General features: G+C 62.2%; 1 protein-coding gene across 1 annotated transcript; it reads left to right on the top strand.

Annotated features, from left to right (window-relative positions):
• Nucleotides 1–8,459: 8,459 nt before the first annotated feature.
• VPS37C (VPS37C subunit of ESCRT-I) lies at nucleotides 8,460–24,934 on the top strand. Its single transcript, XM_081099621.1, has 5 exons — nucleotides 8,460–8,509; nucleotides 19,874–19,972; nucleotides 21,336–21,507; nucleotides 22,096–22,178; nucleotides 22,869–24,934. The coding sequence occupies exons 2-5, from the start codon at nucleotides 19,880–19,882 to the stop codon at nucleotides 23,601–23,603; spliced, it is 1,083 nt and encodes a 360-aa protein (XP_080955747.1). The 5' UTR covers nucleotides 8,460–8,509; nucleotides 19,874–19,879; the 3' UTR covers nucleotides 23,604–24,934.
• The last annotated feature ends 266 nt before the right edge of the window (nucleotides 24,935–25,200 follow it).

Below are 25,200 nucleotides of genomic sequence, written 5' to 3'. Positions count from 1 at the left end.
CGGGCCGGTCGGCCAAGCTTTCAAGGGGAGTCTGAAGTCTGCACATTGATGTGGACTCCACTGATTTTTATTTTTATTTATTTATTTTCTTGCATGGCAAAGGTGGAAATTTATTGAAGAACAAGTACAGACTCCCACCTGGCGAGGGAGAAAGAGTCCCCTCCCCTGATTTTTAAATGTTAGCAACTAATTAAACTTTTCCCCCCAAAATCCAGCAGCTGGGGGCTGGATGCAGCTTTTCCTTCTGGCCCAGAGGTGGGCGTGCAGGGGCGGGGGGTGTTCCATTCATGGCCGAGTGGCTAAGAGGCGGAACCCCCCGACCATGTCAACCTTCCCTCCGCAGGTGAGAGAACACCCCCCGCGTCCGACACCCCGACGGACGGAGTAGCTGCCCCTCGCGAGCCCCGAGGGAGCCCCCGGCAGGCCCCGGCCTTGGAGCGAGCTTGTCTGCCAAACCAGAGCACGAAGGAGTAACCCCTTTGAAAGGGTCTCACCGTCCGGGAAGGCGCAGGCCGGCCCAGAGCTCAGCTCCGCCCGAGGCACAGGCTGCCCAGCACCGGCCACCTTCCGGCTGGGCCAGGAGAAGGGCGTGTCTGCTTCCTCCCAGGCCCCGGGGCCGCGTGAGAGCCGCCCAGGTCTGTCCCCAGCACGCAGGCTGGCCTCGCCCTGGGCTGAGCTGGCAGGTGGTGGGGGCTCTGTCCTACCCTCCCCGTGGCACATTAAAAGTCAGTTTGGACCCTAGCTGGTTTGGCTCAGTGGGTAGAGCGTCAGCCTGCGGACTGAAGGGTCCCGGGTTCGATTCTGGTCAAGGGCACATGCCTAGCTTGTGGGCTTGATCCCCAGAAGGGAGCGTGCAGGAGGCAGCCAATCAGTGATTCTCTCTCATCATGGATGTTTGTGTCTCTCTTTCCCTCTCCCTTCCTCTGTGAAATCAGTAAAGGTATATTTGAAAAAAAAAGTCAATTTGGTGGATTTGACCCCCCATGGGAGGTGATGCGGTTGAGGTGAGGTCACGAGGGTGCCTTCCCCTTCCCCCCACGAAGGGAGACAGTGAGAGACGCCGGGTGCTGCTGACGCCCAGCTCGGGCCTCTGGCCCAGGGCAGCCTGGGGGAGAGAAAGAAAGTTGTCGCTTTTGAAGCACTTGCGATGCTCTTTGTTCTGAAAGCGCTTATGTTTGAAATGATAAGAGGTTTAAACACTGTCATTTTGGAGTTAGTTTCTGTTGTTATCGATGCCCCAAGGGGCCCAAGCCCAGTGGACGAGACAGCCTCCAGGGCCAGGCACACCCGCCCATTTCCCGGCTCCTCCTGAGCACTGGACCCGCCACCCCGGGGCTGTGTCCGATGTTGGGGAGCCACGTCAGGGTCTGGAGGCGGGAGGAATGAGGAAACTGAGGGAAAATGCTGCCTCCTCTTTGCTGCAGGGGAAGGCCCAGGCCTGGGTGGCAGCCGCCCAGCAGCGAGCCGCGGTCTTGGAGGGGAAGGGAGCGGGGTTCACAGCCAAGTGACAGAGAAGGGCCGGCTGGGCCCCGGGCCCGGGGTGGGGGGCGGGGGGGGGGGACGGAGAAGGCCTGGGCAGGGATGGAGCTCAGGGCCCCGTGCCACTGCGCCGCTGGCGCCCTGTGCCGGGCATCCCACCCGCTGGGCAGGGAGGCGGTCGGCAGGTCGCTGGAAGCCTTTAGAACAGCGTCTCGTGGCTCTCGCCTTCCTGCAGGCCCGGGACCCGGAGCCCTGGGATTGGCATCCACGCCGTTAGGAGAGGCGACCCCTCAGCCCAGCTTGCGTTTCGTGGTTTTGTTTTTATTTTTAATAAATATTTTTATTGGTTTCAGAGAGGAAGGGAGAGGGAGAGAGAGACAGAAACGTCAGTGATGAGAGAGTCATCAATTGGCTGCTTCCTGCCTGCAACCTGGGCATGTGCCCTGAGCAGGAATCACACTGACCTCCTGGTCCGGAGGCAGACGCCCAACCACTGGGCCACCAGGGCCGGGCCCAGCGCGGGTTTCTATTGAAGAGCCCGCCCCTCCCAGTTGGTGGCCTCCCCTTATGACGACCCTGTCGAGCCCACCGAGTCGCGTGGCCGCTGTCCACCGGGCAGGCCCAGGGCCTCTCGCGCTCATGGGGGCGGACACCAGCTTATCCGCACGGCCACCAGCTTATCCGCACGGACACCAGCTTATCCGCACGGACACCAGCTTATCAGCACGGCCACCAGCTTATCCACACGGCCACCAGCTTATCCACACGGCCACCAGCTTATCCACACGGCCACCAGCTTATCCACACGGCCACCAGCTTATCCGCACGGCCACCAGCTTATCCACACGGCCACCAGCTTATCCGCACGGCCACCAGCTTATCCACACGGCCACCAGCTTATCCACACGGCCACCAGCTTATCCGCACGGCCGGAGAAACTTGTTCTATTGATAGCCCTGCTCTCCCGCCTCAGGCTGCACGCAGCACTGGGGATGGGGGGGTGGGGGTGGGGGGATGCTATTCTGGGAAGGGGGGTGACTCACTGCTGAAAACTCACTGCCAAGTGTATGATGAGGTCATCGTGATGTGCCCGTGGCCTAGATGCCCTGGTGCGTCCAATGTGGAAGGGAGACTGGAGAAGCAGCAATTTGCTGGGCTTGGTTACCGGGGGCCTTTGCAATTGCTAGTCCCCGTCTGGAATGTTCTTCTCCCAGCGCTCTGCATGGCTGGCTCCTTCATATTCAGCTGTCCTTCTGCACCGCCCCCTCCTCGGTGAGGCCTGCCCTGGCCACGCTGGTCTCGCGGGCACAGGCCCTGGCTCATTTGAGGAGCCCCATAGACAGCGAATGCATGTTCCCATGTGCTTTGCATGGGAGCCCTATGGGGTTGAGAATGTCCCCAGTTTACAGATGAGCAAACCGGGGCTGGGGAGTTAAATTCCCTTGAGGACGTATGGCTCGTGAGCGCCTGAGATGCGAACCCAGGTCTGCCTGACTGCGGAGTGCATGCCGTGGACCACCCTGCTGCTTGGGGGTGGAGGGCCAGGAATTGATGCCAGGAGAGAGCGGAGAGGAGAGATGGGAGTTGCCAGGGGTAACCGATAAGGGAGCCTCGTCCATGAAAACTGCCCATTCTTTTAGTGAACACTTTTTGTTTGTTTGTTTCAATTGATTTCAGAGAGGAAGGGACAGGGAGAGAGAGAGAGAGAGATAGAAACATCAATGATGAGAGAGAATCATTGATCGGCTGCCTCCTGCACGGCCCCTACTGGGATCGAGCCGGCAACCCAGGCATGTGCCCTTGACCAGAATCAAACCCGGAACCCTTCAGTCCGCAGGCTGACGCTCTATACCCTGAGCCAAACCAGCCAGGGCTTGTGAACACGTCTTGAAGATGCTCTAAGCCAAATTCCCCAAGTGCTTGCTTTAAATGGGGAGCCTGGCAGGCGTGAACAGCATGCAGACTGTGCCCAGAACACAGATGCCAGGGGAAGGGGGAAGGTGCCCGAGTCTAGCCGGTGCCCATCGCTGAGCTATGCCCCCAGCCTGCAGCCACCTGGAGGGGCAGATTTTCCGACTGTAGGTGAGTGGGTGCCGAGACCTGACTACCAAGCACGTGGCCGTGAGAGGAGCGGGTGGGACCCCCTAGGACTGGCCCTGGCTCTGGCCTGGCCTCGGCAGGGGCACCTTTGCAGCCTGCTGGGAGACAGAGGGCACTGGCATGTCCCCTGTGGTCAGGGGGCTGTGGCTATGAAGGTGACCCCATGGTGTCTGGACCCCATGCCCCACTTTTTTTTTTTTTTTTGTCTGGAACTAAATAGCCTGAAGCCTCCAGGTGGGACACACGCGTTCTCTGGCCTACAGGAGGAGGCTCGGGGGAGACTGAACTTGAGTTAAAGAGATGCAGGACCGTGACATTGAGGGAACACAGCACAGCACTTAGGGACCCAGTGCTGGGCTCAAATCCTAGCCTGGCCGCCTACTAGCTGTGTGACCTTGGCAGGCGGCTCTCTCTCTGCCTCAGGTCCCCGTCCTCAGATGGAGAGTAACAGAGCCCGGTGAGTTAGTGTGTGGAGGGTGCGTAGACGCGTGGGAAGTGCTGTATAATGTCTTGCATAAAATCAATCATGGTCTGGCCGGCGTGGCTCAGTGGTTGAGCGTCGACCTATGAACCAGGAGGCCATGGTTTGATTCCCTTTCAGGGCTCATGCCCGGGTTGTGGGCTCCATCTCCAGTGTGGGGCGAGCAGGAGGCAGCCGACCAATGATTCTCTCTCATCATGGATGTTTCTGCCTCCTTCTCCCTCTCCCTTCCTCTCTGAAAGCAATAAAAATATTTTAAAAATCAATCATGTATTTGGACTGGAATTCATACCTGTTACACCTGCTGTAAGTGGGGAGCTTGTCTGGGATGCGGGAGTTATGAGGGAGCTGCCTCTTAGTGCAGTGTCCTATGTCGAGGGACATAGGACATAACTGTAATGTTGCTACTGTGATGAATCATAACGTAAATATCTGATATGCAGGCTGGTCTTAGGCGACCCCTGTGAAAGGGTCTTTCAACAGCCAAAGGGGTCGCGACCCACAGGTTGAGAACCGCTGCCCTAGACAGAGCCAGGCCGGGGGCTCAGGGCGCTGTGTGAGCTTGGCCACGCGGCTGTCTGGCTGTGGGGTGAGCAGGCTGCTCGGTGGGGGTCGGGGAGTGGAGGGTGGGGGAGGGGCCTCCAGGCCTGAGCAGGAGAAGCCGGGGCCGCCTGGGGGGCCTGTCCTCTCCTCCTGCCACCCAGGGGCCCCAGCGGGGAGGAGGTGGGTGTGACTTCCTGGGACCCTGTGGTCACCCAGGCTGGGAGCGTGAGGAAGGCTCACAGTTCCTGGGCCTGTCCTGGCTGAGCACCCCATCAGCAGTCACAGGCTCCCCTGCGTCTTGCTCTTAAAAAACTTGCCTGCGTCTGTGTGGGGAGGGGGCAGGGGGAGGCAGGCGGGGATTTAAGTGCTGTGGGCGCCACTGGGGCAGAATGCACTCCTGCTTCCCTAACTTTAGGGTATCTGTGCCTCCCCAGACTAGAAGAAGCTTTCCCCGCAGCCTGGGGGGGCGGGGGTCCTGACAGATGCTGGATACAGCAGGGGGGTGCAGACCACGCCATGTTACGTGGCCGCCTTCTCCCCGGCTTCCCTGTGCTCTCACTTCTTGTGACGCCTGGAGGACGTTTGGAGGAACTAATGCAATCACCGTAGGCACGGGGACTCCAGCCAATGGCGGGGAGCGTGAGAGCCCAGCGCCCTGGCCTGAGGTTCGGCACTTTTGAGGTTCCATTTCTAGCGCCCCAGAGTTCTTTGTGGGAGCAGGCGGCTGCCCTCCGCAGGGCTTGCATGAGCCGCGCCCTGCCTGCCGGACCCCCTCCCTTCCCGCCTGCTCCCCCTGCTCCCACACTGCTGTTCCTGGGAGCCACTCTGCCAGAAATCACTGGCAGGTGAAAACGCATCTCGGGCGGCATCCGGGGGCCTGGCCTGAGACACAGGCACCTGACCCGTTCAGGCTCCCTCCCGGGGCCCCCGGAGTGTCCCTGCCCGTGGCTTGTCCCGGCTTCATTCCCGAAAGCCCTGTGGACACGTGCTCCGGAGGCGGGCCCTCGCTCGGTCATAAGCCAGTGGAAGCAGATAGCTCTCCACCCACCAAGGGTTGCTGTTAAGACAAGGGTAACACAGGTTAGGGATTAGGTGACAGGTATTAGGTGACGGGCTCCGCGGCTGCAGCCAAAGCCTGGATAACGGAGGTTTAGATAAAGCACAGTTTCATTTCTCTCTCGTTCAAGCCCTGATGGCCTGCCTCCAGATTTGCCTTAAGTGGGAGAAAAGTCATGCTTTATCTTGTCTGAGTTGTGGTTTTTTAGGCTTTCTGTAGCCTGCACCCCAACACAAACCTCATACACTGTGTATGGCACAGCTTTAGTATTATTTTGTTGGGTTTGGAAAAGAAATTTACATTTTGTGAATTTCTTTCCTTTACCGTTTATTTAAATGTATGCATAACCCACACAGACATGTACTCTTGTATAAATACAAAATTGTGGTTATAAACGTGCTTTCTTAAAGTATAGCTTTTGATTATTTTTTTAAAAAAATATATTTTATTGAGTTTTTACAGAGAGGAAAGGAGAGAGATAGAGAGTTAGAAACATCGACCAGCTGTGTCCTGCACACTCCCCACTGGGGATGTGCCCGCAACCCAGGTACATGCCCTTGACCAGAATCGAACCTGGGACCTTTCAGTCCGCAGGCCAACGCTCTATCCACTGAGCCAAACCGGTTTCGGCAGCTTTTGATTATTTTTTTGGCTTGGTTCCCTGCCTTATTAACAGCCTAGTCACTAGGCCCTAGTGTATGTCTTTTCATATAACCTTACCCAAGTTGGTATCTATGGGCCAAGAGAGGCTGAGGGGCAGGGTAGGAAGGACCAGTGCAGAATAAATGGCGTTGTCAACGCATCCCCTCCCCCAGTCACTCCCCCACCAGGTTTGCCACGACTGTAGAGCTTGCTTTGGCACGTGGCCTGTGGCAGAGGTGATGCGTGTCTCTTCCAGGTGGGGGTATTTTATTTTTAATCTTCACCCAAGGATTTTTTTCGCCCTGGATTTTTTTAGGGAGAATGGAAGGGAGGGATGGAGGGCGGGAGGAGAGAAACATCCATGTGAGAGAAAAGCATCAACCCGCTGCCTCCCGTGAGCACCGGTGCTGAACCTGAAACCCAGGCGTGTGCCCTGACGCGATTGAACCCTAACCTTCCGGTGGACAGGGTGACGCTCGACCAACTGAGCCACCGGCCGGGCAGGTGGGAGGAAGCCTGGAAGAACCAGAATCCATTTGCCACACACCCCTCTCCTGCACCAGCGTCTCCGCCGGGGCCTGGGGAGCAGGGCTCCCTGCCAGCCTGTGTGGGGTGTGGACGGGAGAGAACCCTTGGCTGTGGGGAAACACTGGCATTGGGGGCGTGCCTCTCCCTAATGCGTGGAGCTCGGTGTCTTCACTGAGACAGGGGCACAACAGCGTCTGCTCATGGTCTCCTTCTTCCTGTGGCCATCAAACCTGTCAGAGGCCAGCGGCTCTCAACCTGCTGCCCTTTCAATACAGCTAGCTCCTCATGGGGTGACCCAACCATAACATTATTTTCGTTGCTACTTCATAACTGTCATGTTGCTGCTGTGATGAATCGTCATGTAAATATCTGATATGCAGGATGGTCTTAGGCGACCCCTGTGAAAGGGTCCTTTGTCCGCCAAAGGGGTCGCGACCCACAGGTTGAGAACCGCTGTTAGACCCACCTAGCCACACAGTGCACGTCCCAGGCGTTCTTCCAGCTACAAGTGACCTGCGGCTTCTTTAAAGCCAATGGGATGCGAGTGGGAGGATCATTGAGCCAATGGGATGTGAGTGGAAGGATGACTGAGCCAATGGGATGCGAGTGGGAGGATCATCAAGCCAATGGGATGCGAGTGGAAGGATGACTGAGCCAATGGGATGAGAGCGGAAGGATGATTGACAACGTCTCTTGCTGCCTTCAAGCTTTCCCTTCTCTAGTACCTGGCAGCTGGGATGCAGGTGTGATGACCGGCACCGGAGCAGCCATGTTAGCCCGAGATGGAGGCCCCATGTGGAGGTGGCAGAGCAGCAAGAAAGCATCCTGCTCCCCATCCCTGCGGAACCCCCTGGACGGACAGGCACTGATGTTGGGGGGAGGGGGGCGGGGCGAGGGGCACTTAGTTCTGCGGTCACCATAGTCTAGAGCAGTGGTTCTCAACCTTTCTAATGCCGCGACCCTTTAATACAGTTCCTCATGTTGTGGTGACCCCCAATTTCATTGTTACAAATTGAATATAATTAAAGCATAGTGATTCATCACAAAACAATATGTAATTATAGATGTGTTTTCCGATGGTCTGAGGCGACCCCTGTGAAAGGGTCATTCGACCCCCAAGGGGGTCGCGACCCACAGGTTGAGAACCGCTGATCTTGAGGTCAAACAGCGGGGCATGGCGGGGCTCCGCAGTCTGAGCTCAGCCCACCCAGGGCGTCCCCTACATCCTGGGGGTCCATTCGCTTTCTTTCGGCGCCTCCAGGGCTGCTTTGGGGGAGCCGCCCCCAGCTGAGCGCAGTGAGACACCAGCCCCTGGCCCGCCCGCCCTGCGCAGGCGCGCTCGCTCCAGGCGGCCTGGTTTCCGCCTCCTGGGCGGTGCCCTCCTGGGGGCGGGGCCAGGGGCCCGCGGGGGCGGGGCCAGGAGTCGTGGGTGCGGCCCCGCGTGGCCGCGAGTGTGTCTGTGCGGGGAGGTACGGGAGGGGGGGAGCCGGTGCCGTGACTCAGAGGCGCGTGGGGCACCCACCGTGATAGCGGGACGAGCGACGTGGATCCCGCTCCCAGACCCGGAAGTTGGCAGGTGTCACATCCGGCAGGAGGGGGCGGGCCTCCCGGACCCGGAAGTGTGGGCGTGGGCTGTGGTTTCACCCGCGGCTGTGGCGGCGCGGCTGCGGCCCCGGCAGGTGAGCGGGGCCCGGGGAGGGGCGAGGACGGGGCTGGGGGTGGTGCTGTGGCGGCCGCCGGCGCGCCCCCTCCTTCCCGCCTCGCGCGGGTGGAGGCCGGTGATTGGGCGCGAGGGGCGCGTGACCGCCGCCGAGGTCGGCTTCCCGGCCCCTCGCCGTGGGCGGGCGGGGGGAGCGAGGGGAGCGCGCGGGCTCGGCCGGCTACCCCGCAGCTCCGGCCTCCAGCCCCGCCCTCCGCCGCCCCCCACCCCCCACCCCGCGTTTGCGCGTTTTGCTGGTCTCGGTCCTGGAGACGTTAGAGGCGGCGCGCCCATTGCACCGACGGGGGAAATGGGCCCCAGGCGGAGCCTGACCTGCAGGGGACCGCGGGGGGCGGTGGCAGAGTGGGGTCGCAGGGCCCCTGCTTTTTTGCCTCCCAGACACGTGCCCAGTCTCTGTGCCTTGAGTCTGTTCTTATCTATTTGGTTTTTTCCCGGACCCAGACTAGGACCAGCCGAATCACTGACCAGTCCTTATCCCGGACCTGCTGGGCAAGAAAGGGCATTGGGGTGTGTGTGTATCTACAGATCCAGTTACACGATAGCGATAGATAGATAGGCAGATGCTCCCTGACCTACAGCAGGGTTGCATCCTGATAAATCCATCGTAAACGGAAAACGATACAAAATGCATTTACTACACCTGACCTACTGAGCGCACCGCTCAGCCTCGCCCCCCTATGAGTAAATGAGCTCAGAGCACCGGCATAGCCTGTAATTGGGCACAGTCGTCTGACACTGGCCTCTTCCATCATGAACTGTAGCCCGCCTCCTGTGATTGATCATGCCTGTCACTTCCGCACCATCGTACAGTGGGAACATGGTACGTCGGGCTCTCTGTGTATCTGCAGCCGGCCGGGTCCTCCTGCCGACCCCTGCCAGTTCGGGGCTCATTCCCCCCTCGGGGTGGGAAAGACGTGGCCGGGCTCTGCTGGGAGTTCCTGGCAGAGGTCACCCTGCACCTCAGATCTCGGCCCCTAAGACAAGTCAGTGCTCTCAGCCTCGAGGCGTCTGGGCTCCCTCACCTGAGTGGTGCCCACCTTCGCGCTGGGGACTGCAGAGGAGGCGCTTCCCTTTGCTTCGGCAGCATCCCAGCCATCCCGGTGCTGGCTCAGGCCTCTCCCACTCCCCGCACGGCCCTTGTACCCAGGAGAAGCAGGCACATACTGGAGTTAGACAGACAGATGGACACACACAGACACCAATGCCCTTTTCACCCAGCAGGTCTGGGACTCCCAGCCTCTTACCCCAGATCCCATATCCCACTGGTCACCCACGACGCTGCACCCGACTCCCAGGTCCGTGGCTGTCAGCCTGGAGCTGGAGGAGACGGCCAGAGAGGGATTTGGGACGGAAAGCCTGTTTTTGGCCGTTGCCCAAAGCTGCAGCCCCGTCCGGGCCTGGGCTCTGGTTCTGGATGGGAGCGAGGACCTTGAGGCTGAATCCGGACCCTGAAGTGAGAGCCTTTGTTCTTGGCGGTCCTGGGGCCCAGGAAAGCTCTTCTCCCCACGCGATCGCGGAGTCTGGTTTGGGGCCTCGGTGATTGCCATTCGGTGGGGCATTTCCATCGCAGGGCCTTCACCGGGGCAGCTGCCGGTGGGGGTTCAGGTGGCGGCAACTGGTTTCCGGCGTGGCTGCCCGTGGCCTTGGCGCTGCTGGAGGGGCTGTGCGATCCTAGTGAACGCAGAACACTTCCGGGTGCGAGCTGACCCCGTTTCACAGGTGAAGAGAGTCAGAGGTGGGAGGTAGTTGGCCGGGGTCCCACAGAGCCAGGCAGCGGCCCGTTGGGGTGTTTGACCTGCTGGTCTCATTTCAAAGAGAATGTGCCCTTGCTGGACCTCAAGAATCCCCTGTGATGCTTATTGAGAGTCCAGCCCCCTCTGGAGAGTCTCCCGTAGGCTGTCCGGCCGGCCTCAGGGACCTGTGTCTCTTTTAAATATATTTTATTGATTTTTTACAGAGAGGAAGGGAGAGGGATAGAGAGTTAGGAACATCGATGAGAGAGAAACCTCGATCAGCTGCCTCCTGCACACCCCCCACTGGGGAAGTGCCCGCAACCAGGGTACATGCCCTTGCCGGAATCGAACCCGGGACCCTTGAGTCTGCAGGCCATCGCTCTATCCACTGAGCCAAACCGGTCAGGGCGAGGACCTGTGCCTTTAACATGTGCATGGAGTGATTCTTACAAGGCAGGTGTGGGGAGCACTGCCTCCAGGAGTTCGTGGGTTTGCTGAGCTCGGATGTGCGGTTTCCCAGGGCATCCTGTTCTTCCTTTCCTCGTCGCTGTGGGATTGGCTCATCAGACCTAAGTCTGCCTTTCAGGGGGCGCTGGGGTGACTGGCCGCTGGAATCATCTCGGACACTGTTGGCCGGGACCCGTAGGGTTTTTCCAGAATCACACAATCAGACCACTGAAGACTTGGTTTTAATCTGATCAGATCTCTGTTGTTTGGGCATTCTCTTAGCTTCTGCTTAGGATCTGGAGTTCTCAGAAGGTTCTGGTGTGTTCCTGGATCGTTGCCTTGTCAGAGAGACCTCTGAACCCGCAGTGGGTGACGCATGTTTGCCGAGCAGGCGCTTTGCCAGGGCAGTTCTCTCACAACTTCCCCTCCCACGTGTTGATGTGAGAACGTGAGCAAATACTAAACAGGTTTGTTGGGGTGATGGAGTGCCCCCCCCCGGGGCTTAGGATGGGCAGGAGAGGAGAGACGCGCCCCTGTATGACTAAGAGGCGGCAGGTGCCGTGTGCAGCGCGGGGCCGGGGCCGGGGCCGGGGCCGGGGCCGGAGCGCCCTGGGTGGACCGCCCTGGGTGAAGTCCAGGCTCCAACCTCCCTCTGAGCCGTGCTCCTGTCTGTCAAGGGAGGAGAACCAAGGGCCTCCCCGGCGAAGACCCAGTGAGGGCCACACGCTGAGGGGAGAGTGCCCCGGACGGTGCTCTGTGCACAGTGGCTCTGGCACTGCTCTCTTTCTGTTTCGATGGTGGGACCCCGAGGCTGGGAGGGGGAACAGCGGAAGGTGGTAAGCGTGGTTCCACCGCGGCCCTCGGCACCCCATCCGCCCCATCCACCGCCCTCCTCTGCTCCACCTTCCCGCAGCCAGGAACCCTCTGTCCCACACCTCCTCCCTCTGTCCCACACCTCCTCCCTCTGTCCCACACCTCCTCCCTCTGTCCCACACCTCCTCCCTCTGTCCCACACCTCCTCCCTCTGTCCCACACCTCCTCCCTCCTAGCTCCTCTGCAGCACTTTCCTTGCTCCTCCTCCCAAGACTTCATCCCGCCACCCCACCCTACCCCCATGTGCTCTGTAGGCACCAGGGCTACCAGGTAGCATTTCCTGTGCAGAGCCCTCCCCCCGCCCTGGGCCTTCAGGTGAGCCATGGCCTCCGAACGGGCGCAGAGGAGGGGCTTGGGCAGGGGCCAGGCAGGGAGGGTTGGGATCAGAGAGGTGAGGGCTAGGATAGTGGTTTTCAAACCACTTTCTGGGGAAGTGCCTGGGGGCCCCCTTGAGACTTAGGGGGACTAGGGCTCTCCCTCCACCTCTCTGCCCAAAGAGTGGCCTCTGGTTTGTTCTCTGCGCTGCGAGTTTGGGGATAATGTCTGAAAAAACCAAAAATATTCTCCTTTGAAAAAAAAGTTGCAAAGGGTTGTGAAAACAACAGGAGTGGGCTCACCACGTGGGAAAAGATAGAGGAGGCACGTCCTGCAACCTGTCCCGATGCTCCCGCTGGGAGACGGTGGAGGGGGCAACGAGGTGACTAGCTTTCGGGAAGGCAGGGGAGGGGCTGTTAAGAAAGAATTAGTCCAGATGGTTGTAAGGAAGAGACCTGGAGGTGGGAAGACCCCTGTGGAGTTTGCAGAAGGACAGGGGTGGAGGCACTCAGATAAAGCTGGTGATTGGATGTCAGAGGTGAGGGAGGCCTGTGCTCCCAGGCGGCCTGGGGGGGTTGGAAGTGAGGGTGGTTGGGAGGGGTTTCTAGTTTGGGCAGAAAAAATAGGTGATGAGAGTGCCCCTCCCCCATCCGGCATGGCAACTGGGCGCATCCTTCCTGGGTCTTCTCACTTGCAGGCCTGCCTCTGGGAAGAGGGGCTCGGGTGGAGTTACTCAGGGGACCCAGGAGCCTTCTGTGGGCGCCCGTCTCCTTCGGAAGCCTGTCCTGAGGGCTGCGCCCCCCATGCACGCATGGGCACGCGTGTAGTCGGGGGGCCTTGGCTCCGGTTCCGTGGAGCCTGCTTCAGAAGGTCACACCCTTTGCCTCCCTGGGGCCTGGCAGGGTTGCCAGGCGACCTTCACACAATGAGGTGTGAGTGTGTGAATCGGTGCCCCAGGCGCCTGCTCGGTGCTTCATCCGGCCACAGGCACAGTTCCTCTGGTGTGATTCCCATTCCATCTTCCGCAACCCGAGGGCCATGTCGGGGTTAGCCCCCTTTCCCAGTGAGAAGCAGGGTCATCTGCCCAAGGTCAAGCAGCTGGTACAAGGTCACCCTGGATTTAACGCAGGACCATTGGGCTCCGAAGCCCCGACTTCTTTCTTCTACCCCCGACGCCTCTTAACTCCTCAGCATCGGGGCGGGAGGGGCCTCCTCCCAACTGCAGAGAGTCCTGCAAGGACAGCGCTGGCTGGGTCTCCCTTCTGGGGCTGCCATGCCAACTTTTCGAAATCGCAGCGAGTGAGTTCGATGGCGCTTGGGGCCAGGTGAGACGGGCGTGGTGGTTTGCGGTGTCATTACCTCCCGTGTGCAGGCAGGGACCGGCCGCCTGAAGCTGGAGTCCTTCTGGGAAAAGGACAGCAGGTCAGGCCACCAGGTACTTCCTCACTGAGAAGCAGGCAGGACGGTTTCTCTGGGACCACAGGTGTTCTTGACCTGAGGGGTGGGTTGAGGCCAGACTTGTACCACACTCTTGGATTGAACTGCGCAGGTTGCTATGGTAACAAAGCCCTCTGCTCTCCTAGGTGGATGCGGGAAATGTACCAGCGACCCCAGGCCTTTAGAGCACGCCTGGCCCTGTGACTTCAGGCTTGGAAGTAGCTGGCAGGTGCTGAGTGTGACGCTGAGGAGGGGCCCGGCGCTGGGGACAGCGGGCGCCGGCCCAGTCAGCGTTCGTTACGATTCCGTGCGAGCGGTCATTTTGCTGACTCAGTGTTGAGCTCAGGGGCGTCAGGAGTCGCCCCTAAGGACCAGCTTACCCCCAAGAGGCAGGAAGATGAGTATCTGTTCAGGGCTCAGGAGCCTGCAAAGGCCTGCTCACCGGAGGCTCACAGCCCCAACGGGCGCTCCAGCAGCGCCCATTGTCCAGAGGAGGAGGCTGCGGCGAGGGGCCTGGATCAAGCTCACGCCACCCCATAGCTGGGGAGCCACGTGCGAGGCCAGGGCGCCCGTCTCCAAAGCCTGTGCTTTCCTCGCGTTCTGGGGGGAGAGGGGACCTGACTGCTCTGAGCAGCTCTCGCAGGGGAAGCGCTGCGCTTTGCTTTCTGTTTTTAATCTCCCGCCTCTTCCCCCCAGCCCCCCCGCGCGCCGCCCCCCCACCCCGAGTTTAGTCTTTAAAGCGGCGGTTCGCAACCTGTGGGTCGCGACCCTTTGGGGGATCGAACGACCCTTTCACAGGGGTCGCCTAAATACATCCTGCATATCAGATATTCACATGACGATTCATAACAGTAGCAACATGACAGTTATGAAGTAGCCACGACAATAATTTTATGGTTGGGGGCCACCACAACATGAGGAGCTGTATGAAAGGGTCGCGGCGTGAGGAAGGTTGAGAACCGCTGCTTTAAAGGATCTGATATCAGTTGAAGCAGTTTTTTTTTGAGCTGAGCAGCTCTGGCAATGACCCTCATTGAGCAACATCCGCGATACGTGGCTCTTTCTTCCTTCCCTATAAGGACAGGTCTGCAAGGCCGCCCCGGGCCTGGGCTCTTGCCAGCATCGCCTCTCCACCTGGACGTTCTGCAGCCCCTCCCGCCCCTGGGCAGAAAGGATACTCCGCCTCCGGCCTGAGTGCCCCAGGTGCAGGCAGCCTCCTCGGCCTAACACCCTCCACTCAGTCACGTCCCGTGTAGCAGCATGTGAGGCTGAGTCAGGCCAGACACAAGGAAATGGGAAGATGCTGTGACCCAGGGGCCAGCCCAAGGCCCGGGGGCAGCACCGGTGCAGCCAGGACCTGCAGTGTCACCCGGCCCCCTGCCCTCCCCCGTCTGCGGAATCTGTCCTCCTGGCCCCGTCTCCCCTGCAGGGCATGTGCAGTTCAGGTGAACACCTCGGCCCTCCAGTGTTTCTCACAACTGGGAACGGGCTGCTGACCTTCAAAGATGGGGAGGTAGCACGCGGGTTCAGGCTCCTGGCTTCCCCTGGGAACCTGGCAGGTCTGGCAAAACCGCCTCCCTCTACCTGCAGGTGGTGCCCCCTGCCACAGGCCGCACCCCCCACCACAGGCCGCACCCCCGCCACAGGCTCGGCCCAGGTGCGCCTGCCTCGCCCTTGTACGCACAGGCTTGTGCTAAGGTATCTCTGGTGGAGGTGAGCTGCAGAGGAGACAAAACAAAACAAACAAAAAAAGGAAGAGAGAGCCCGGGCGGCGCGGCTCAGTGGCTGAGCGTCAATCTCTGAACCAGGAGGCCACAGTTCATGCCCCATCAGGGCACATTCTCTGGTTTGGGGCTCAGTCCCCAGTGTGCGGTGTGCAGGAGGCTGCTGATCAATGATTCTCTCTTCTTATTGATTTTCCTCTCTCCCCCTTTCCCTTCCTCTCTGAAATCAATAACAAAATATATTTAAAAAAAGAAAGAGAAAGAGAAGAAAGCCTTTTCCCTCCTAGGATCCTGCCGCGGGATGAGTGACTTTCGCTGGCCATGGGGGCGGGATCACAGATGAGCACTCGCTTTCCTTGCCTTTCCACCCTGTTCCCTGGCTGACCTCCTCTGAGTTGGTGGAGTTGTCCCCCCAAAGAGGTGTCGTCTCGCTGTGCCTGTCCCCCCCTTCCCCACCAACCTTCTCCCTCTCCCGGCCATGCGGCCCCACGTGGCCCCGCAGCCTCTGCCCTGGGCCCTGGGCCTCCCAGCACAAGCAGCCCCTTCAGGGGCCTGGGGGCGCCCTCCTCAGGCCACTGTCCCCACCTCTGTCACGGCCCCTCTCAGTGACAGCTCACCAGGTTGCTGTGAACTGTTTTGCCTTCTAAAACCAAACAGCTCCCGGAGAATTGCATCAGCTTTGGTATCTTACGGCCGCGGCTGGCGCACAGTAAACATTTACTTACAGCCCTCTGTCCCTTTACCCTCCTCCTTCCTTTGGGTTCTTGTTCAGTGTTGGCGTGACGCGATGAATAGCATTAGATGTCTGTTCGGTACGCGCCGAGGAAGGCGTGAGGACGGAAAGCGGGAGAAGCCCGGCCTCACACCCCTTGCCTCGGTGAGTCGCCACTGGAGGCGCTGGTTCCCCCTCCCTGCCTGTTGGTTCCCTGTTGGGGGCCCTCTGGGCACCGCGGGAATAGCGGGGTGAACAGGCCCCTTTCCTGCCTGTGGCCTCTTCTCGCCTCTCCCTCCTTCCAGGCAGCAGACTCAGACACCGCACCCCCAGACCCGGCACCCTCCTGGGCACCTTGCTAGGTGGCGGGGCCCTGCTTGGGCCTGCGTGCCAAGGGGCGAGGTCATGGGCTCCTCAGGCCTCCGGACACAAAAGCCCCGCCCCTGCCCTCCGCGTTGGGATGTCCCTGTCCCTGGTGGCTGCGGCACTGAGTCGCGCTGGATGGAATTTTGCTGCCAGGTGGGTGCCTGGGAGGCCGAGCCCTGCCAGCAGCAGGTGCCAGGCCTCGGCCCTGCTCTGTAGGCCTGGGGCAGAGTATCGTCCTGCCCCTTTCTCCTTTTCCCAGTTAGGGACCAGAGAAGTGCTTGCTGCCCCAGGCCCACGGGCGGCTCGGCCTCGGGAAGGCAGGCCCGGCAGTGTGGCAGTTGCAGGGGTGGCTGTTGCTCACAAGACAGGCGTTTGCCTGCCGGGTTTGAGATGTCAGAGGGCCAGGCGGGCGGGGCTCTTGACCTGCCATCCAGCATCTCGGGCTCCCCTCCTGACTCCGTGTCAGGGCGATGGAGCGGGAGGCAGAGGTGCCTGTGAGATTTAAATACCCAAGGCTTGGCCTGTCGCCCTTTGGAACACTTTCCCTTCTTCCTGGTCTTGCTTTCCTCCCTGAATTAGGGGTCATTAAGCCTGTGTTCCCTTTACTCACTAGTGGTTATGTAAGGCGGTGCCTCTCAGCCGGTGGCCGCAAGGATTTCCAAAACATGCACCGCCTGACTCACGTCAGGGCCTGACTTTTCTTCCCGGAGACTGAAATAAAGACAACAGCCAGCCGGTGTGAATGAATCAAAATTACACCTGTTTTTTGTCAGATCAGCAAAATGTACGCATTTCTTGGTGCCCCCCTCAGGAGGGCAGCGGTTGGCTTATGTGCTGTGCGGTGCGGAGGGCTGACGTCGCTGGCTTCACGGGAGAGTTTGCAAAGGGCTTTGCCTCAGAGGAAAGTGACCATCGGGGTTGTCACCCACTTACAGGCGAGGAAAACGAGCCCCGCGGAAAGAGAGTGCGGGCGCCTGTGGGTGTGGGGTCCTGGGCATCCCCCGGCTAGGAGGGCCTTGAGGGTGGGTGAGAGGAGGCAGCAGGGGTGGCGCCTGGCGGCAGGAGCTGCGGCCACGGGCAGGGCGCCTAGGCCGGCGTCCCCTCCTTTGTCACAGGACGTGTGGGCTTGAGAGGGATGTCGGTGGCGAAAGCAGGGGAGGTGGGATTAGAGGAAGTGCTACCTCCGTCCCACTGTGGCCGCTGAGAACATGCTGCCCGGACCGAGGCCCATTGACAGCTGAAATCAGATCATGACACCTCCCATGGGGGGGGAGGGCTGTCCTAGGGAATTGCGGCTCTGCCCAGGGCTCTCCTGGTGGGTGCAGGGAGACCCTCCAATGAGAGTGCGCCTGGGCCCGCCGTGCTGTTCGTGTGCGGGTGGCCAGCTGCCCAGCTGCCCTCGCCGAGCTCCCCCTCGGCCGGGGTGTCTCCGTGCTCAGCCTGACTGCGGAGCGAGTGGACCCTGTTCCGGCAGGTCCCCCCGGGTGGAGAGGGCTAGGCGCTGTGCCGCGGAGACCCCGCAGGTTCTCCCGGGCATCGTGGAGCCTGAGGAGTACTGAGTTCTGTGGTGCAGCTTTTTGCTCGCATTGGCTCCAGGGTGGGCCCCACGCTAAGCCAGCGCTCTGCCTACCCCATCGCATCGAACCTGCACTAACCCATTTCCCAGGTGGAGAACCCGAGGCTCAGGGAGCGCGCACCTGGGCGAGGTCCGGCAGCCGCTGAGGGGCAGGCGAGGCACTCAGCCGGGTCTGTCTCCCCGAGCCACCTCCCGACGTGGTTTGGTCTTCAGAACGTCGCTCTGCGTGTCCCCCTCCTGGGGGTCACACGTGCAGCGTAACCTCGCTCGCCGTCCGGAGCTCAGCTCCCCCGGGGCCTTGCAGCCTGCTGTGCCCTGCCCGGCTGCTGGGCCACGGGCTGGGGAGCAGCAGTGGAGTGTGGACAGAGTGCGGTTTGAACTTGACTCTGCCACCTGCAGATGGGCTGATGGCCACCGGGCAGGGCTGGGAGGGACAGCGCATGTCACACTCAGGCTGCAGCAGCATCTCCTGGAGAGACCGACGTGGGGCCCCCGGCTCGCTGACAGGCACCGGCATGGCGAGTGAGTGTCCTGGGGTGCACACCACAGATGCCCGTCCTTCCCGCCAGGCTGGGGCCCGTCAGCCTGCAGATAGCGGCGCCATGTGACCCTGCCTGGGTGGCTCTCTGAAAGGGGGCTGTACACGGGCACCCTGTTCCGTCGTGTTTCAGAGGTGTGATCTTATAAACGAAGGCGAGGCCGTCCACCAGCAGGGGAGGAGGGCCACTCCCGCGACACTGACTGTGCTGTGGGGTGACCAGACCGCGTATCTTCGAGGTCTGCCTGGGACGTGTGGAAGCGGGGCGTTTGTGAGCCTGGAGAGAGGCCTCCCTCGCGGCTGCGCGGGGACACGACGGGGAAGCAGGCCTTTCCTGGCCTGTGGGGGTGTGGTCGGGCCTGTCCGTTCCTCTCTTCACCTTTTGTGACCCTCGGAGGTGCCTGTCCCTTTCTGTGACAGATGGGGAAACGGAGGCGGCCTCTGTCCGGCCAGCACGTTCTCGGTTGCGATGTCCCTGGCCACCGTGGGACTGGATGTAGCACTTCCTCTAATCCCACCTCCTCTGCTTTCTCGATCGCTTCCCTCTCAGGCCCGCATGCCTGTCGCAGGTGTGACATGAAGGCAGAGAGGCATGCGACGTGCCTGTGTGACAGCGGAGGGGCCGCCGGCCTAGGCGCCCTGCCCGAGGCTCGCTGCTCCTGCCGCCAGGCGCCACCCACAGAAGCTGCCCTGGCTGTCACCGGGGCCCAGAGCACCCCCTTGGCCGAGTCGGGGCGGACTCACTGGACCAGCACTGGGGCGGGGTGTGGGGGCCTGCAGCTTCCCCAGCGTCAGAATCTTCAGGACACGAGCGGCCTTGGGAGTGAGCAGACCAACACGAAGGCAGGCTCTGCAGCGCCTTCTAGAAAAGTTAGATAAGCACAGCACCCAGCGAGCCGTGGGTGTTCTGTGTGCGCCTCCTCCTGGCCCCGGGGCCTGGCTGTGAGCCTTGTCATGCAGACGGTCGGTGAGTGTCCGCCGGGCAGATGGCGGCTCTTCGCCAGAGCGTCGCGCTGTGCAGGTCGCCGTTTCTCTTCCTCCTGGCTGCCTGGGAAGCCAGTGGGGAATTGTTTCCCTGTCATGATGAGGACGTGAACGTGACAGTCCGTTGTGCACGTGGGGAGGACGGCAGTTCCAGAGAACCCCGAGGGGACCCGAGGCTGCCGGTGCCTGCGTGTAACCAGCGGCGGCGTTGGGGGCTGTGCTGGCGCAGCCAGCCAGGCCTGGGTGAGGGTGGACGTATTCCTGGTACGGATGGAGATAGACACATGCCAGGGTGGGCGCTGGCATCGCCTGGGGCCAGTTTCTCCCCGCCCCTGGCTGCGGCGCTCTCTGCTCGCCTCTCCCATCTGCTCCTCGGGGAGCACCATCTGTGCTCCTTCTGGCTGCTGAGTGCGTTCTCATGTCCTGCTGGCCATGTTTGGGCGGAAGGAGCAGCTCCTTGGTCTCCCTGGGGAGAGGGCTGGGCAGGGCGGCAGGAGCACAGGAAATGGGACCCCTGCCCCCCCTGGAGCCGCCCTGGCGGGGAACACCCTCAGGAGGCTCGTCTGTCTGCACCCCGCCAGCTTCTCCCCTCACATCAGCACCGTCCTGTGTCCACAGGGAGCGATGGAGACCCTGAAAGACAAGACCCTGCAGGAGCTGGAGGAGATGCAGAACGACCCGGAGGCCATTGACCGGCTGGCCCAGGAGGCCCCTGAGGTAGAGGGAGGCCCGCAGAGGGCACCCAGGCGCTGGAGAACGCTGGCTGGCTGGGAGTTGGGCCAAGTTCATCTCCCTTTCTGTGGCCTTCCCCCTGGTCGGGACCCAACCGGAGACTCCCCTGAAATGTCAGCCCAGTTCCCGGGGCTCCTGGGAGCTCAGAGTCCAGGCCCCACATGAACCTGCCCAGCCCAGGAGTGCCGCCCCGTGGGGCAGCCTGGCCCTGGAGGCGGTTTCTGGACGCTTGGGCCGATCGCAGCTGCCTATCCCCAGGGCCCCTGGCCTGCGTCTCCACGAGGAGCCCTTCCCGGGCTGGATGTGGCTCATCTGACACCCATTTCCTGTCGTAACTGGCACCTCATCCAGCCCCTAATCTATCCTCCTGGGGATACAGAGTACCCTCCGTCTGCTGCCCAGCTGGGATGTCACCAGTTATAAAGGGCTTCCCAGGTCGTGAAGGGCCTGCCCGCCCTCCTGGCTCTGGCTCTGTGGCTCCCCCGCCAGGTGGGAGAGGGCAGCGCCGGACGTGGCCACAGAGCTCAGGTGCCACCTGGTGCTGGAGGGGGGTTGTCCCCCGTCTCAGGGTGGGGGCTCTGACTCTTCGCCCTCCTCTTGGTAAAGACGATTCCCCGGCAAGTGCGCAGGGCTTCTGGTCACCGCAGGTCCAGCCAGGGTTCCTGTGGCTGCCGCCTCAGGCTGGTGGCCAGGACTGGGCTGAGAGCGAAGTGCCACCTGGCTTGGGGAAGTGCCTTCCCAGGGCATGTCCAGGGGCAGAGGTTGGCATTAGGTCGCCTGTTGGCGGGAGTCCTCTGGCCGTAGGGACTCCCCTATGGTTCTTGGGGGCCCCTCTGTTCGCTCATCTGCACAGTTCTCTGCAGGACACACGTGGCCCAGGAGGCAGGGGTATCCCCCGAGTCAGTGCCGCGGTCTGTCCCTGGCTCGCTCGCCCTCAGAGCCACTGACTTGGGACCTGTGGTCTGGCCTGGGCCACCTTAGTCCGCCTCAGAGCAGGTGGCTGACTCTGAATCCTGTGGGAAAGTGTTGGGGCTCTTGGTCCCTTCCCTTCTGGAAGGCCTGGGGCTTTTCCTATAAATTGGTCCCCCCACCACCCTCCTGCTCTGCTCAGTCCACGGTGCGCCGTCCTGGGCCTTGGGCCAGCTGTGGCCTTGAGCCAGTGTCCCACGTGTCCCCACCACGGCCGATGGGCCAGGATTCGGGAGGTGCCGGTGGAGGCTGGCTCAGGGGTGAGCCCAGGTCCTTCGGCTCTCGCCGCCGGCTGAGCTCTGCGATTCTCCGGAGGCCCTGGGCCAGCCTGCCGCCTGCTGAGTGGGGTGGTTCTCAGGCCAGGTGTCCTGTCCCTCAGGTCCAGGACCTGCAGCTAGAGCGCGAGATGGCGCTGGCCACCAACCGCAGCCTGGCCGAGCGGAACCTGGAGTTCCAGGGCCCCCTGGAGATCAGCCGCTCGAATCTCTCGGACAAGTACCAGGAGCTCCGGAAGCTTGTGGAGCGGTGCCAGGAGCAGAAGGCCAAGCTGGGTAGGGTGGCTGATGGAGCGGCCGGTCAGGGTGGGCTTGGGCAAGCTGCTGGGGTCCCGGTGAGGGAGGGCCTGGGCGAGCTGCTGGGGTCCCGGTCAGGGTGGGCCTGGGCGAGCTGCTGGGAAGCCTGGGAGAGTGGAGCCCGCTCGCCCCCAGGGCAGGAGGGCCCAGTGACTCTAGCCGTGCTTTCCTCACTGTCACCCTGGAGGGTGGTCCCGCTGTGACTCATTTCATAGGTGATACCAGGAGGCTGTTGGCTGGAGGTGGGACTGGGATTTGAACCCAGAGAGCGCGTCCTGCGCTGCCACAGCTGTCGGCGGGGCCAGCTCCGCTTCTGCGCTCTACAGAGCGGGCGGCTTTCTTGTCCTGGGACCGCTGTGAGGGCGGGAGGCGCATGGCCCGCGAGGCTCGGTGCTCGGACGGTGCAGTGACTCCCCCGAGAGGCAGAGCAGCGCTGGGGCTGGGCCCGCTGAGCAGCCCAAGGGCCCGGCCTCGGCACACGGGCGCTGGAGCCGTGGCCGAAACCTGGCCCCCAGGGCTGAAGCGGGAGGCACTGTTGAGATGCCGACCACGGACCCTCTGTTCCAGAGAAATTCTCGTCGGCGCTGCAGCCGGGGGCCCTGTTAGACCTGCTGCAGATTGAGGGCATGAAGATAGAGGAAGAGTCTGAGGTGAGGTGGTCTGGCACCCCCTCCTTGAGCCCTTGTCGTGAGCGCCGATGTCTGCAGGGGGCGAGGGCGCCTGAGTAGGGTGGCAAAGATGAACGGAGGCCCTTTGGGACGCAGAGAGCAGGGCTCCCTGGCTGAAGCAGAAATGGATGAGCGACGGCAAGGTCATGGGCAGCTGGCAGACCAGGACGGACGGAGGGCAGAGTAGCAGGAGCCCCCGAGGACTGGGGCGCCCCCCCCCCCCCACCTGGGCCTGCCTGGCCTCTCTCCTGCTCCCCTCTGAGCATTCTCCGTCTCCGGGGGCCGCCTCCCTGCGTGTCTCCGTGCGCTGGGAGGAAGCGGTCGGGTCCTGCCAGCCCTGGGCCACTGCACTAGACCCAGTGGCCAGTGTTCACCACTCACTTGGCACATCCGTGCAGCAGCCACTGGGCCCCGCACAGGGCCAGCGGCCGGGCCGTGGGACCTTGACCGGCAGCCCCTGCCCCCCAGGAGCTGACATTCAGTGGGAGACAGAATGAGCACATGAGGGCATATCAGCAGGGATGCACCGGGGGAGGTGGGGAACGCGGGGGGTGGGGGGGGGCAGGGGCGAGGTGGGAGGGCCGCAGCTCATCTTTGACCCGGGGCGGGGGGTGGGGCATGGGCGGCTTTGGTCCCAGCAGCCCTAGTGGTCACCGACCTTCTGTGCTCCAGGCCATGGCTGAGAAGTTCCTGGAGGGCGAGGTGCCCTTGGAGACGTTCCTGGAGGACTTCTCGGCCATGAGGAGGCTGTCGCACCTGCGCCGCGTTCGCGTGGAGAAGCTCCAGGACGTGATGAGGAAGCCCAGAGCTTCCCAGGAGCCCGCGGGCGCCGGCACCCCTCCTCTCCGCCCACCCCCCCCATCTCGCCCGGTCCCCGAGGCCACCCCCCCTGCGGCTGAGGAGCAGCCACCCCCACCCCCGCCGGCGTCGGGGGTGCCTCCCTACCCTCTGCCCTACAGCCCGTCTCCCGGCTTGCCCATGGGCCCCACCGCCCAGGGCGCGCTGCCGCCGGCGCCCTTCCCCGTGATGTCCCAGCCCTCCTTCTCCTACAGCGGGCCTTTGGGCCCCCCTTTCCCATCAGCCCAGCCGGGGCCCAGGGCCGCTGGGGGCTACTCTTGGTCCCCACAGCGGAGCACGCCGCCCCGGCCTGGCTATCCCACGCCCGCCTCTGGTGCCTCTGGCCCCGGGTACCCCTTGTCGGGGGGCCGGGCTCGCAGTCCTGGTTACCCTCAACAGCCCTCCTACCCCGCGGCGGGAGGAAAACCTCCTTACCCGACGCAGCCCCAGTTCCCCAGCTTCCCGGGCCAGCCCCAGCCCACAGGCCCCCCTCAGCCTCCCTACCCCCGCGGGCCGGCCCCTCCCTACGGGTTCCCTCCGCCTCAGGGTCCTGCCTGGCCTGGGTATTAGGGCCCTGGCCTCGGCCCTCCCCTCCTTCCACCTGAACCGCACCGTTGGCCCCCCCTCTGCTGAGATTCGAGGTTAGATTGGAAGTGGAGTTGGCTCACCCCGTGGACTTGGGGGCCTGCAGGCCCCGGAGAGGCATGGGCGGTCACAGTGCTGCCAGGTGGGGGGTCCACGCCTCCCGTGGCGTCTGCAGGAGCCGCTGTGCGCCTGCGACGGCTGCTGTGTCTGCCTCCCACTCTGAACAGTGCGCCGGCTCTGGGGGCGGCTGGTCTCGGCCCCTGCTCACCCCGCCCCGGGTTGGCATAGTCCACGTGGTGCCCGCACCCAGGGGTGTAGCTCTGTGTCTCTCTGGTCCATTCGAGGGTGGCCCGCCCCTCACACATGTCAGGGTTGGGTCGCGGGGAGAACAGTTAGGAAACACCCTTCATGATTTTAAGTCAAAAAGCCATAACTGGGCTCTGACGAGCTGGTGTCGGATAAGCTCGCGCTGTGTGCGGTCTGAGGGACAGCAGCCGAGCAGCGCGTGGGAAGACGGGGTCGTGAGGGTGGGCCCAGATCTCGCCTGCGCTGGTCGGGGATCCTGGGGGTACCTCGGGCCCTCTGGCTGGACAGGAGGGAGCAGCTCTGGCCCAGGAGGTCATGGCCCCGTGGGGCTCGGTTAGGAGTGGGGCCAGGTGCCTCCCCAGCCACCCTCTCCTGGTGGACCTTGCCCAAGGCCCGCCCAGCTGTCCACCCCTCAGTGCCTTGAGTCTCCTTCGAACCGCCCCGCCCTCAGCCCCTCCTGGCTCCCCGATGGAATTCCCCATCCCACACCCTCCGAGAGACATCAAAAGACGCCTGACCGCGCCTCCCCGTGGTGCTAGGACACCTCGCACGTCGGGGTCTCTCATCCTCAGAATGTAAAGGGCAAGGACCTGCCTCCGCGCCAGCGCAGCCCCTGGGGGCAGCACGTTCGGCCATGAAGACGACAGACCGCGGGTGTGAGCACACAGCACGGGCTGGGGGGTGGGAGTGAGCCAGGTCTCGAGGCAGAGCCTGGAGCTGCTACGGGGGAGGGGGGGGGTCCTATGTGCCTTGAAACGTCCATGTCACGGCACCGACGGCTGGGACCCGCGGGAGACGAGCTGGTGCCTGGCGCGGCAGCGGGTGCACGTGCAGCAGCAGGTGCGCGGCAAGAGGCTCGCTTCACGACGGGGGCCCCTGCCCATTGAGCTTGCTTCTCATAAGCTATTTATAAAGTGGAATCACTAACGGGCTCTGCGGGGCCCAGTGCGTTGGAACTGGACAGCGATCGCTTGTATGTTGTATAAATAATTGCCAATAAACCGAGGAGCTCTGCCGCCTAGTGGTTCCCTGGGGGTGAGAAGTGCAGAGGGCTGGGGGGCGGGGGCACGATTTCTCTGCCACCTGAGGCCTCCCTGACTCATGTGCCCCATCGTTCCGGTTCCTCCTGCGCGCTGCCCTCCCTGCTCCACCTGGGCCTGGCTCTAAGCATCTCCACGCCCCAGCCTGCAGCTGCCTGGCCCTCGGAGGACAGCTGGGATGTGCGAGGCCTGCCCCTGCTGGGCTGGCGGCACCTGCTGATGGCCTGTCCAGGAAC

Source organism: Myotis nattereri, assembly GCF_964212035.1.
Source record: "Myotis nattereri genome assembly, chromosome: 9".
In the NCBI taxonomy this organism is placed as follows: domain Eukaryota; kingdom Metazoa; phylum Chordata; class Mammalia; order Chiroptera; family Vespertilionidae; genus Myotis; species Myotis nattereri.
The sequence above is the reverse complement of the archived record's forward strand: the minus strand, read 5'-3'. Positions and strand labels throughout refer to the sequence as shown.